The sequence below is a fragment of the Lagopus muta genome, chromosome 3 (genome assembly GCF_023343835.1).
Source record: "Lagopus muta isolate bLagMut1 chromosome 3, bLagMut1 primary, whole genome shotgun sequence".
NCBI classification, from domain to species: domain Eukaryota; kingdom Metazoa; phylum Chordata; class Aves; order Galliformes; family Phasianidae; genus Lagopus; species Lagopus muta.
In genome coordinates, this window is record NC_064435.1 from 3,144,562 (window position 1) to 3,158,116 (window position 13,555).

General features: G+C 39.6%; 1 protein-coding gene across 7 annotated transcripts in view; it reads left to right on the plus strand.

Moving 5' to 3' along the window:
* The window catches only part of TSNARE1 (t-SNARE domain containing 1), a 496,518-nt gene that overhangs the window by 232,948 nt on the left and 250,015 nt on the right, over nt 1-13,555 (plus strand). For all 7 annotated transcript variants that reach the window (XM_048938875.1, XM_048938870.1, XM_048938876.1 and 4 more), the window contains one exon: nt 7,529-7,693. In XM_048938875.1, the coding sequence (XP_048794832.1) occupies nt 7,529-7,693 (165 nt within the window). The remainder of the gene's footprint in view (nt 1-7,528; nt 7,694-13,555) is intronic.

The following is a 13,555-nucleotide window of genomic DNA, read 5'->3' on the forward strand; positions in this document are numbered from 1 at the left end:
TCTCTGCTGGTTCGGATTTTACAAGCATGGCATTCAGGCTCTTGTTCATCACTGGTGAAAGTACGTGGCTAATAATGGTAACTATATTGAAATATATCATTTTATAGCTTTGAATTTTCTCTGTCAAATAATGCTCTTGCACTCTTAGACTCTGTTGTCATTTCCATGGAGATAAACAGGAGACATTACTTTCAGAGTGACCCATGTGTTTCCACAGAAGGTAAGGGAGAGAAGGGAGAAGGATTGGAAACAGGAACAGGACGAACTGTACCTTCTGTCCATTATGAGAATACGGTAAGAATTATGGGCAAAAATGCATATCAAAATGTAGCCCTTGGGATAAGTTTGCCCTAGAAGCTAATACTCTCTATGGGGTTGTGCTCAGCCATCACCTGAGGCTGGAAGGAAGGTCATTCATACTGCATTTGGTCTTCACCTGTAGATTAAAATATGCTGTGCTTCTTTAAAACATTTTGGATATCAGGGAGCTAAACCTCAGGCTTCTGGCTTATTTTCCTTTTCTTCATCTGCCACAGACACATCATTTAATTTTCTAACCCGGAGTACAGTGAGATCGACTCTGAACTAGAGCAGCCCTAGGAGCTGAGGTCAGGATTGCTCAAAATGAATTTTGTGCAGTAATAAAGGCTTGAAGGAAAAATGAAGAAGAAAGAAACAGTAGGAGGTATGAACTAGGTACTCCGTTAGTAACTCTCTTCTAGTTCCAGGAAACTAAATGGATTTTCTTAGACTTCATGACTGCAGAGTCTGGAGTGATTAAATTTATAAATGCTGAAAAGCGAATCAGCAAATAATTTCGGTTCCCACATTTTCCTTAAAATGAGTAATTTCTTGCAGACTCCAGCAAGAGAAAGCTGGTAGAAATGGCGATTTTCGTACTCAATTTCAGGTCCACATCGCTCAAAAGTAAACAACTTGATCAGGAGTGAAGACATCACAACATGAGACATTCTAGTTAATTTAAATAAAAATGCACTTCAACCCTTCCCATTATGCTAATTTTCCCATGCTGTGTTTTTTTTTTTTCCCCTCACACTACATTGGTGCAGAGTAATCACATTTCCATAACTTGAAGAAATTGCTGAATACATTTTAGTATTTGCTTGTGTTAGTGATGCATGCAGGAAGGATGGAAAAGGTCTCACTGAAAGTTGTCTTTGTTTAGGTTCTAAAACCAGTAGTTTCCAGTGTGCCCAATTTTGGGGTGAAAAGGAGGAGCAAACGATGGGTAATTTGCGATTGCATTTTTTCTCCCCCATTGTTGTGGGAAGCTCCTCTCCTAAGATAACAGAGCTCAGATTGCCAATCTACTGCAATCTTCTGTGTGAAAGATAATGCGAAGTTGCAATAGCACTATTTCACTCCTCTAAAAGATTTAGAAGTCCCAGACTGCTTGTTCTGTGCATGCCTGAGGCCTTTCTACCTGTAATTGCTTTGGGCTTTTGCTTGGTGAGAAGCAGCTCTAAATCTCATTGAGGCTGCAGGGTGAGTTGTTTTGGAAGGGTGGTTTGAGAAAGATTATCTAATCCAATTTATCTGTCTTCTTAACCTGTATATTGTGGGTAGGCAGGCCACGCTGGCTGCTTCCTGCCATTTTTGTCCTAGGCAGCTTGCAGTGCCAGTGTGCTATTAAAAAGGTGTCAGGCACAAGCAAGTAGCGTAACTATGGCAGTATTCTGCACAGTGGTCCTCCATGTAAAGTGTTTTATTCATCTTTAATGCAGGCATTCTGCCCTCATTTTTCTACATGCAATAAAACGTGAATCTCAAAGCCTGGATGCTAGTGAGAATAGGAGATCCTCATAAAGTGTAGCCTCACTGTTTATATGTCTGTACATACCATAAAGCAGGAGATAAATGTCTCTGCATTTGCATTTTGTGTGAAAGCCAGACTCAAAATGTTACCCAAGGAGATGTGTTAGTTTGCAGGAGGTGTGGGAGGTGTGTTGAGTGTTGCTTCAGCTGGCCGTATCCCTGCTAGAGGTAGGCAGAGCTTATGGAGACTGAAAAGACAAAGTACCTTTCCTGGGTTTACTACCTGAACAATGTAAACTCTACCTTCATAGCTGCAGAAGGTTTCCTTGGAACAACCTGCTGTATGTAGTACAGAATCAGCTTATGTGAATGAGACTTCTTATACCTATGCTTATATAAATTTGGAGGTATCTAGGGAATTTGAGATCTACGCTGAGTAAATCAAAGGAGGTTTTTTTTCTGTTCTGGGGAGGTTTTGAATGGAGATAAATTGCTTTGCTTAGTAGAGTCAGCTGTCAGACCAACAGCAAGAACTTGCAGGATGATGAGTGAACAAAGCAAGAGCAAAAAGCTGGACATGAGCCAGCAGTGCTGTTGGGGTGGCCAGTAGGGAGAGGGATGAGATTGTCCCCCTCTGCTCTGCTCTTGTAAGGCCTCACCTGGAATACTGTGTCCATGGTAGGGGTCCCCAGTACTGGAAGAATGCAGAGGTGTTGAAGCAAGTCTGGAGGAAGGCCACAGAGATAGATGATCACAGGGCTGGAACACCTCTCCTATGTTGAGAGGTTGAGTGTTAGGGTTAGGGCTTGTTTAGCTTGGAGAAGAGAAGGCTCCAGGGAGACCTCATTGCAACCTTCCAGTACTTGAAGGGAGCTTGTAAGCAAGAGGGAGACTGGCTTTATATGCAGTCTAACAGTGATAGAACAAGGGAGATTGGCTTTAAATTAAAACAAGGAGAATTTAGGTTAGGTATTAGGAAGAAATTCTTTACTCAGAGGGTGGTAAGGCCCTGACACTGGCAGTCCAGAGAAGCTGTGGATGCTAGATGTCTGGAGGTGTTCAAGGCCAGGTTGGATGGATTCCTAGGCAGCATGGACTGGTGGGTGGCAATCAGCCCATGGCAGTGGGGTTGAAACTAGATGATCTTTTAAGGTTCCTTCCCACTGAAGCCATTCTGTGATTCACTGATTCTATATTCTAGAATAAATGAGACAGCTTTCAACTGAGAGTGTCTTGCATCCCTGTGATTATCTTTAATATCTTTCCAAAAGCCTTGTTTACTTGATTATTTTTATTTCTAGTAAGGGAATAACCTATAATGAGCAATCAGAAATTGCATCATTAGAGAAGTAGAAGAGAGCTACAGGACAGAATTGTCTCCAGCACACACCTGCAGGGGATTCCATAATTCTCCGAAGATGAACCATGCCCTTTGGGTGATGGCATGTTAGGTTGCAGTTCCTGTTAGATTTTTGCTTCTAGGTGGAGTAAACAGCCTGTGGGAACCAGAAGAGGGGTCATTTCAGTCCCTTTCTTGGTGGTTTTATGTGACAGAGATTGTACAATTCTTAATGTCACTGTGTAGAGAGAAGAAATTGTGAATTAGTGTCTCTTTTTCGCCCTTCCAATATACAAATGGGGAGTAAAGTAGGCACAGAGCTGGGAAGGGGTTGTCTTTAGAGATGTGCATCTTCTCATGCAAGGATTTGTCAACTGCTGAAGTACAGATACAGAAGTTGTCTCCTTCCAGATAAAGCCCTTTTCCCCTTTTTTTCCTTTCCTCTATCACCAGCTGCATATAACATCTTCCCATTTGTAGAATAAATCTGATAAAAAAATGTAGTTGTAAGCAGCAATGATTTTATCCCAGTGAAAAGATATTATCCAACAGAAAATATGTTGTGCTGGGGCATAATTTTTCAGATATGAGGAATAACAGCAAAGTGCGACCCTCAGTCCTAAGAATTTAGCTTTAAAAGAGCCACTGAGCATATCAGATAAACTCAACTTTTTCTCTCCTATCATTCTTTTCAAAGGCAGAGTTTGTTTTATAGATACATCATGACAAAAATTTGCCACAGGCAAATTTCAACAAAAGAGCAACTTCAAACACATCCAATTAACAATTTATGAAAGGAAATCCTACAGAAAATTACACAGAGATTCACAGGGCATAAAATTTGGCACTAAATCAAATTTAATGTGGAAATGCATATACGGGGAGTTATGGCCCCTTGCAGAGCATTGACAATAGGAACTTTATCTGTGGAAGCTCAGTGAGTGCCCTCTGTCATATCTCTTTTTGCTATAAATAAAAGATTTTGTCAGAGACAGAAAAACTGAAAAGGGAAAGAAAACCCCTGATAAACCCAGTTATACACAGTTTTCAAGCAGAAGTATTAAAAATAATTAGATTTCTTTGCACTTTCAAATCCAGGATTTGTGCAGTTTATCACTGAAATGAAGGGCATTGTACCATCAACAACTACAAAATCAGTTTTCGTTTGTCAGCACAGCAAACCACTGTATATATCCCACTAGCAGGTCCTGGTGACTGTATTTAAAGTTATTATGAAGCTGTTTTTGTGTCTGGATGGAAATTTTGGACCCCCCTCTGCATTTCCTTGTCTGACAGTTCATTCGTTCACTCAGCTGTTGTGGTTGGGTTTTCTCGAAGGATATTAAGTATACAAAATCACATAATTGCCTTCAGTAGCTCTGAAATTAACTTAAGCCACTACTTTGTTCGGAGAAAAACATCTGTGTCTAGACCATTATCTATTTAAACACATAAATAGCCTGCTTTTGTAAGAGATGGCTGAGCAGCATCACTTGCATTGCTCCATCTGTATTATTTTAGGGTTGTTTACAGAGACTAGAATGAGCGAGGGAGGGTGACTGGTAAGTTGACAGAAGCCAAGACCAAGCATCTTTGTGATGCAACTATAGTATTACATGTACTAACATAATCTGAAGAGCTGCTTATTGAACTGCTTAGTTCCTCTGCTCCTTCATCAGAACAGAATGGGGAACGTTAGATCATTAGAAAATTTGGTATCTTCCACTGTAATGTGTATCTTTACAAGAAAGCATGGATTCATGCATCCATTCATGTGCGTTTGAATCCATGGCACAGCATCCTTGTGTTGGTTGAGGAGAGTTGGACTAGAACAGTTCCTTCCAACTCAAACAGTTCTATGGTTCTATGATAGTATAAGGTTTTCCTTGTCTCAGAGGTATGGGCCCTTCCAGCCTGCATGTTCTTGGGCAGTATAACTGCCTCTTCATAATGTAGTTAGCCCATTGGTGCAGATGAGATGACACCCTATGTCACTATAAATGTAGCCCTATAATACCCCATGGTGGTTTTTTTTATTTTGTTTTTGTTTGTTTGTTTGTTTGTTTGTTCTTTTGAGTCCATTTTGGCAGTGAAACCAGATTAGTTAGTGTCCAAGGCACATAATAATTGGTGAATGAAACACCCCTAGAGTATCTGAATCCTATTAAAATATGTCTTTTAAAATGTTAATGAATTTATAAACTGGTTTTAAATGATGATTTTCTTCCCATAGCACACTCTTTCTGTGTAGATAACAGATCCCAGGGAAGCACAAGGTGAAACAAAGTAAGATGTTCATGTCAGAGGTTTTTATCTTCTGCTTATATGTTTGAAATACACTTGACTATATATGACCCATTTTTTCTGTGTGCCTCTGCCTCTTCTGTTACCCCACTTCCTTCAGCATGTTGTCTAATTCCTCTTGTCTGAAACTAGATGATATTGATAATAATAATGGATTACTTTTGTTAGGCAGCACCTATATTTTTTTAGCTCTTTAGTTTCCAATTTCCAGAGATCACACACTTTTTTTTAAGGAATGAAAGAACATTTAAACAGTTAAATGAGTGATTCTAGGTGCATAACGTTCTTCAAAATACAGGAAGTTCAGGTTGGGTATTATAGGAAAAAGTTATTCTCAGAATGTGTGGTAATGCATTGGAACAGACTGCCCAGGGAAGTTCTGCAGACCCTGGAGACGTTCAAGAAACATGGAGATGTGGCACTGAGGGACAGGGTTTAGTGGGCATGGGGGGATGGGTTGACAGTTGTACTCGATCTTAGTGATCCTTTCCAATCATAGTGATTTTGTGATTCTGTGAAAATCAAGCCAGCTCGTTTGTCTAAATATGGTTGTAATAGTTAAGTACTACTTAGTTTCTCTTTGCTTCCTTCAGAGTTCCTCTAAAGCAGATCTCTAAGCAATGCAGCAAGAAGTAAAATCCCTTATAAGCTGTGTTTTTTCCTCATTCACCTGCCTCCCTCATGTGTGCTTGATTTTCTCATTCTTGCCTAGGTGATTTTACATTGTTCAGTCTTTTCCACTGCAACTTCTACTCCAGTCCTTCCAGTTTTCCAGTCCTTTTGTGCTCTTCTAACATGATCTCCTTTGGCCTTGCTCCATGTTCACTGTGAGGGAATTTGAGGCATTTAACATCTTTGTAAACTTGACTGTGGCAAGAGAGCAAAGGCTTTCACCTCTCAAACACCACCTCTTGAAGAGCCCCAGTGTTTCTGCTTCAGATCAGTCTAGATTCAGAGAGCTAAGCATCCTCCTGAACTGTTGGGCTTGTTTTCTTTTGTAATGTTCAGCAACTTTGGGGATATTCAGGTCAAGAATGTGCTATAGCAAGTGCCATTTCTTCTTTCAACTTAGGAGTGTTGGAAGCAGTTGGATTGCTCTTTTATTGTAACTTTTGATGAGGAGTCAGAGCTCAGATCAAGGCCAGCTGAAAGGACAGTGTGCATTGTTTGAAGTGAAATACTTATGCAATTGTAGGACTGGAGTCTTTTGTGGGACCTATTAGTTTAGGACTTGAACTTAACCTCCTGAATGTCCATACCAACCTCATGTCAGTTCCTTCTCAGAGTTCAGTAAAGACTGAACTATCTCAGTAGATGCAGAAGCTAAAGGATGGGAGGAGAAAACTTGATGAACATCTACCCCTACCTGCAGGGTGGATGCAGTTGAATCTTGAAAGGGCACTTTGAACATGGGTCTGAATACCAGCACATCTCCCAAAGGCAGAAATCAGTAGCTTACTTAGAAAACCGTATTTGATGTGTAAGCAAAAGGTAGTGAACTTTACAGAGGAGGCCCTATGATGCTGTACCCATGGCAGGTGGGTTGCAACAGGGTGATCTTTGAGGTCCTTTCCAACACAAGCCATTCTGTGATTCTATGATTCTGTACAATTCTCAAGCTGTTGACACATTACAATAATGTTATTTTCCTTTTTTTTTAAACTCTATTTATATTTTCCCAAAAATAAACAAGATATTTTCCTTTGTTGTGTTCTGTGATGTAAGTTGGATTGTTAAGTCTTCAAGGCACATACACAGGACTTGTGTATGTCTGAGAAGGCATCTCATTCCAGAGAAACCTGCAGTAAAAGGAATACAGTAAATGTGTATTTTTTCATTTGCACATAAATTTTTTGTTCTGTGAGAACTGTCACAAGCTGGATGCTGGATGTCTAATGTAGCTCAGGAGATATGGCTTCAGGTCTTAGCACTCCTCAAGACTTGATGTGTGTCCTCTTATGTAACTTCCTGATGCTCTTTTCACCTTATCACCATGGTTCTATGCGTATTATATCACTGTTTTCTTATCCTGTAAGAAGGCCATATGTATATATAACTAATGAAGATTTATGCTTCCTTTGCTTTCTTCTCATTCTTCCATCTGAGCAGAGCCCTAGGACTCCCTTCTCTGACCTAGCTGATGATGAGAAGATCTTTAATGGAGGAGATGGCACGTGGCAAAACCAAAGTCAGGATCAAGCCTTGCTCTCGGAAATCACAGAGGAGGATCTGGAGGCCATCCGTCAGCGGGAGGAGGCCATTCAGCAGATTGAGGTCAGTAACTTTCACCTGTCATGGCATTACCAACTGAAAGTGCAGACATCTTGTGTTTTGCATTGCTCAACATGAACAAAAGAAATGCTTATTTATGCGTCTGTCTGTATAGCATCACTAGATATAGGAGAGATTATTATGCTATTCTGAAAATGAAGGTGCTTGTCTGAAGGAAGAATCAATAATTAGCATGACCAAAAATAAAAATGGCAAGAAGTAATCAGTTTCCCTTGGTTAGTGTTTTCCTCTTTCATAATGATCTGTAGTGATTTATTTTACTGAACTTCATTCCGCAGTGAAACGACTTTCCTTGTATGTGCAAACTTCAGACTCAAATCTGTGATGGACAGAAATTATTCATCTTTACCATTAGAGAGAATAATAATTTAAGTAACTTCTTCAGGTTTTCAAGAATTATTGCTTTATTAAAGTATTTGGATGTTCTTTACATAGGTTAAAGAAGACTCATACTATTTTTGTTCACTTTTTTCCTTGGAGGTGCTATAAATATAATATGGTAAAAGGAACAAAAAGAGATCTGAATGAGTTAAACATCCCACATTTTTCTTTTTATACTTTTCTTTTTGTGTGTTGGGAAACTCTTGTTACTCAAATGTAAGTAATAAATGAATAAAACCTAGAACTTTTTTTTTCTAATTTGTATGCTTTTACAGGCGCCTGAACTCAAGATGAACCAAAAAAGTGGGCTTGAGAATAAATCAGAATATTTAATTAAGGACTATTCTTTGTCTTTTAACGGGATTGAGCTAATTTTATCAGAATGGATTTTGGTTGCACTGTAGCAGAAGTTGTGATTGAGTTAAGAGAGGTAAAAGAGGACAAATGTTCCTGCTGTAGACCAGTGCTCTGAGGGCCTGACCTCTGTTTTCACACAGTGATAGCTACACATGAGTTAATGCTTTAAATAAGAAATTTGATAATTTTACGAGAGTGGATCAAGGTTCGGGTATGTTTAATCTCTGTTATGGTTTGCTGAATAGACATAATTGAGTGTTGTACATTTGTGTGCATTTCTAAGGTGAAATTGTGAAATATCCTCACGTTGAGTATCTTTGAACGTGATTTTGACCCCCATACTGGTGTAGTTTCTGTGCATCCACTAGGTAAAATCTCCAGAGAACTTTGTTGCAAGAAGATGCACATTTTGGGATGATCCTGCACTGTGATGCTAAAGATGAATGCGTGCAGTGATATTTCTGCAGTGATTTTATGGATACAAAAGATATTATTGTGATTGTTTTGTTGAAAATATAGTCACTGCCTTTCTCTTTCCTCCCCCGAAAAACAAACATGAAAATATTTAGAGCTTGCCTGTTAGATAATGGAGAACGACAAACTCTAAGCCAGTCTCAGTCACACCATCTTTGTAAAATTAAGAGGTGTAGTCGTGTCTCCTTATTTCGATGGACATGCTTTCCAATGGCTCTACTTATCTTTCTGTCTGATTATTAATTATCCTCCAAACAACGTACTCTACTTCTGTAGTTAGTGATGTTCTATATTCTATATACATGTATTATATATATATATATTCTATATTCTATATTCTTCTAAGAATGCATGAACTTTGCTTTTACTTACAGTTTTTCCCTATCTCCATGATAGCTGCATCCATTTTGTTTTGCTCTCTCAGATCCCTGTTCATCCAGTAAGCAGAACTGCATTCCACATACCTTATTTCAAATGCAGTTCAAATATTTCTCCTCAGGAAGAAAGCATGAAATGGATTTTTTGGACTGCATCATGCCTCTCTTCTGCTGTATTTGAATAAGCAGATGATGCTTTTCAATCATTTTATATGGGTTTTGTTTTTCTGTTTGCCAACCCATATGAACGTTTTTTCCTGAAAGGACTCATCTTGCACATTAAATCTTCCGGGATTTCATTAGAAGTGGTTGGTATACAGAGAAGGGGCTCATTGAGCTCAAAGTCATCCTTACAACTTATTTTTTACCAGTATGTTTTCAAAACCAGTAACTAACCAAGAAGGCTATAAGGAAGTATATAGTCCTTAGCTGTCCAGCCCGACTATTAACTAAATTTGTCACCAAAATGATGTATAGCATTTGTTCTCCTGTCCTCTCTGGGGACTCGAATTAAGAACAGAGTAGTGGAAAATGTATTCTATGCAAATTGTTGGGTCTTACTGGAATTTATACTTTTCAGAGTGCCTACCACCAGAAATGTGTAGGACAAGCAGCACAGTAGAAGTCACAGAACACTACAAGAACATCATGTCTTCTGGGATACTCAGATTAGCACTTAGCTTCAGAGAATCTAATGATACTGCTACCAGTGCTGGGCCTTTTCTTAGGGAGACATTGAATTTGTCCTTCTTGGAAGAACAGATATAAAACCTTTTTTGCGTTACTAAAGGAACAAGGAAACAAGTTCCCTTCCCATCTTGTGTTATTGAAAGGAGATACTAAATTGTGTCCATAGTCATCTTCTTAATGTTCCAATGGCTCTTTCCCACTTGTGTGTTTTTCACATCTCCAGAATCTCGTAGGAGGTTCAGGTTAATGGGACTGTGTTCTCTGTCATGAAGATCTCTTGAGGCACTTTTCAGAGTTCACAGTTGGCACGTAGAAAGGTAATAGCCACGTCAGAAGTTCAGCTGGCTGTTCGTTTTATTTAAATGTAACTCTTTTGCTATTGCTTGCAGATTAAAAATAGAGAAGTCTGCTAAGGAGATGTCTTGCCAAAACCTTACATTTTGGATAGAGATTTTTATTGCTTGGAAATGTCAAAATCTGGTAGGACACAGCAGCCTTGACACAAGTGTTATCTCTTAAAATATTGCTTTGAACTGTTATATAAAACCTATTTTAACTTGAACTGTATTGGCAGTGAATAATAGATGCCATAACAACCTTATATATAGCACTGTAAAATTTGCCATCAGAAATACATGAGCTGAACAGTAATGTGCATTGTCAGTGCTCAGTGTTGGCACAAGCCCTGCCATAGCAAATATAGACAATTTAGCCCCCCATGCTTTTCACTGGCACCTGGGAGGAGTTAAAACCTGAATGAGGAATTTTGCCTGACGACTGGAAAGACCCACGGAAGAAAGGTGCTAAATGTCATATTGATTCAGAAGAATGTGATTCTGGTGATCCTTCCCATTCAGACATAGCTTCTGTAGAGATGATCAGAGATCGAGAGGAGAAGAAACCAAACACTACCAGCACTTCCTTGGAGTAGCCATCAAGTCATTAAACCCCCTTCATAATGCTTCTTCCTTTCCTATAGCACTCTGAAATCACACTCCTCTGGTTTCTGGACTGCTGATGTGGTCAACCAGACCCTGGAGAGCATCACACCCAGCACTGCCAGTGGATGAAGGATGGGATTATATCACTCTGCTCTGTGCTGGTGCAGCCTCACTTTAAGCACTGTATGCAGTTTGGGGCATTGAAATGTAAGAAGGACATAAAGTTAGTAGAGTATCCAGAGGAGGGCTAGAAAGATGGTGAAGGGGCTGGAGGTCAAGACATGTGAGGAGGCATTAACTTGGCTGATAGAAGATCGTGCACAGTTTTCTCCAGCTATATATGGTCATCAGTGCATGAGAGTCGATGCTCTCTGGTGATGCTTTGCTAAACTGTGGGAAGTGAGTATAGGTGGAGAACACCTCCTCACAGTTTATAACCATCATTCTCATCCTGGAGAAAGCAAAAGAAAACAACAGAAGTTCATTTTAGCTGGTATTTCTGTTGGCAAAGATGAGTTGAATAAACTGTGGCAATAGGTGTGGGATGCTTTTATTTTTAGGAAACCCTCTTTCCTCTGGATTGGCTTTGAGAAACGTTAATGTTCATTTCCTATCTGTTTTGAAGAGAAATGATAGATGCCAGCATCCAACCCTGTCAGTCAAGCTTTTGGAACCAGACAGAAGATAAAATAAAAATTAAAAAAAAAAGCAAACAGAAACAACTCCACAGATTCTGTCAGCATCTGTTTGTGTGTTTGTTAGTTTAAACATGTTCCTTGTTCACTCATTACTACATGTAATTTCTTGCTGAGGGGTATTTTCAATAAAATCTCTCACTGATACTAGCAGTTTAGAAGGTTTAATGCAAGCTATTTTCTATCTTTCATCAGCATCGATAATCCAGGGGGTTGATTTATGAAGGCTCTGATTGTCTCTTCACACAGACCTTTCAACTCAAAGTAATGTATAAATAGCATGATATCATGGCAGGCACCATACATGAAAGATCTGCTGCCATGTGAGTGTCAAACTCTTCAAACTCTCTCCTTTCGGAACAGCGCTGTGGAGCCTAATTATCATGACCATGGGAGCTGCCTGTGAGGTTGATATGGCCATCACTGTGATATTGAGTTGTTCCCTAAAGAATCCGCTCATGTATTTTGGCCAGTCTAATTTAAAATGACCTGAGCTGTAGGACTGCCACCATTTATTTTGGGAGACTATTTCACAGTCCAGCAGACTTCAGCGTTGATGAAATGCTTCCTTCTGTTCTTGCTGAAGTTCCCTTACTCATTCTCAGCTCTTAACACCTAGTAAAACTCTATTGGACCCTGCAAATAATTCTTCTTCCCCTTTGGTGTTTAAACTTCTCGAGTGCTAACAGTTATCTGACTCTTCACAAGATAGTCTCCTTTGTTTTTCAATCACTTTGATGCTCTTTTCTCAATTCTTTCCCATTTGTTAATTCCTTCTTACTACAGCAGCAGATTGTACGTAGGGTCTTGGTACTCTATCAAAGCTGAACAAACAAAATGTATTAAACATCTGTGGAGCCAATCTGAAGTTTACAAGCTCTGATGGAAAGATTTCTAGATTATTTCTACACTAGTAAATTAAGCAGTACCAAGGAACACCCACAGATGCCCAGCCCTTGAGACATCAAGGTCAGGCTGGATGGGGCTCTGAGCAACCTGACTGAGCTGTAGGTGTCCCTGTTCATTGCAGGGGAGTTGGACTAGATGGCATTTAAGGGTTCCTTTCAACTCAAACGATTCTATAATTGTGTGATGATCCTATGATATTAGAACTGACTCATTAAACTCCCAAGTCTTCACGGAATATCTGAGCAAGCTTTTTGACAGCGCGTACCCAAATATTGGCACAGTTTGAGAGTTAATATGTTAATATTTGATGCATTCATTCTGCTCGGAGGGTAGGAGTACTTAGAAATGTGGATGCAGAGAAACACATGCCTGCAGTTTCAGTGTCTGAGAAGGGGCAGCTTCCTGTCTTTGTACAGCTGCAGCCCTATTGATTTGATGATTTGATCACAACAGTTTTCTTTAGTCTTCACTGACATTTAGGAAAGGAGAGAAATAAGAAGAATTAAGGGTCAGTTCTGTGGGGAGCTGCAAGCCTGAGGGCAAACTAAGGGATATGTGGAAATAACAGCTGGGCTTTTTCAAAAATGTGAAGAAGCTTTAGCAAGTATTGTGAACAAAAAACATCCTAACCCAGACTGATGCAGAAAGCACGTTCTTCGCTTGCTGATTTCCTTGTTTTACCCATCTGTGCTCTTGTGGCATCCATATTTATGCATAGATCTGAGACTAAATTATTGCCTTCGCATCAAAATGCTTCATAGACAATCTTCACACCCTGTGTATTTTGACCCTTGCCTCCTAACCACCACAGTCATGCCAGTTAGAAATAAAAGACTGTATTAACTGGAGTTTCAGTGGCTCCATCCTGAATGAGCCAGTGCTATTTGCGTATTTTGTTTCAGTTTGATTTACTCCACTCTCTCAAACCTCCACACTGAATGTGTGCTCGTTCACTTATGGTATTCTTTGTGGAGCAAGTTAACTTAGAATGTGTCTATTCAAACATTTTAGTTTGGTTGG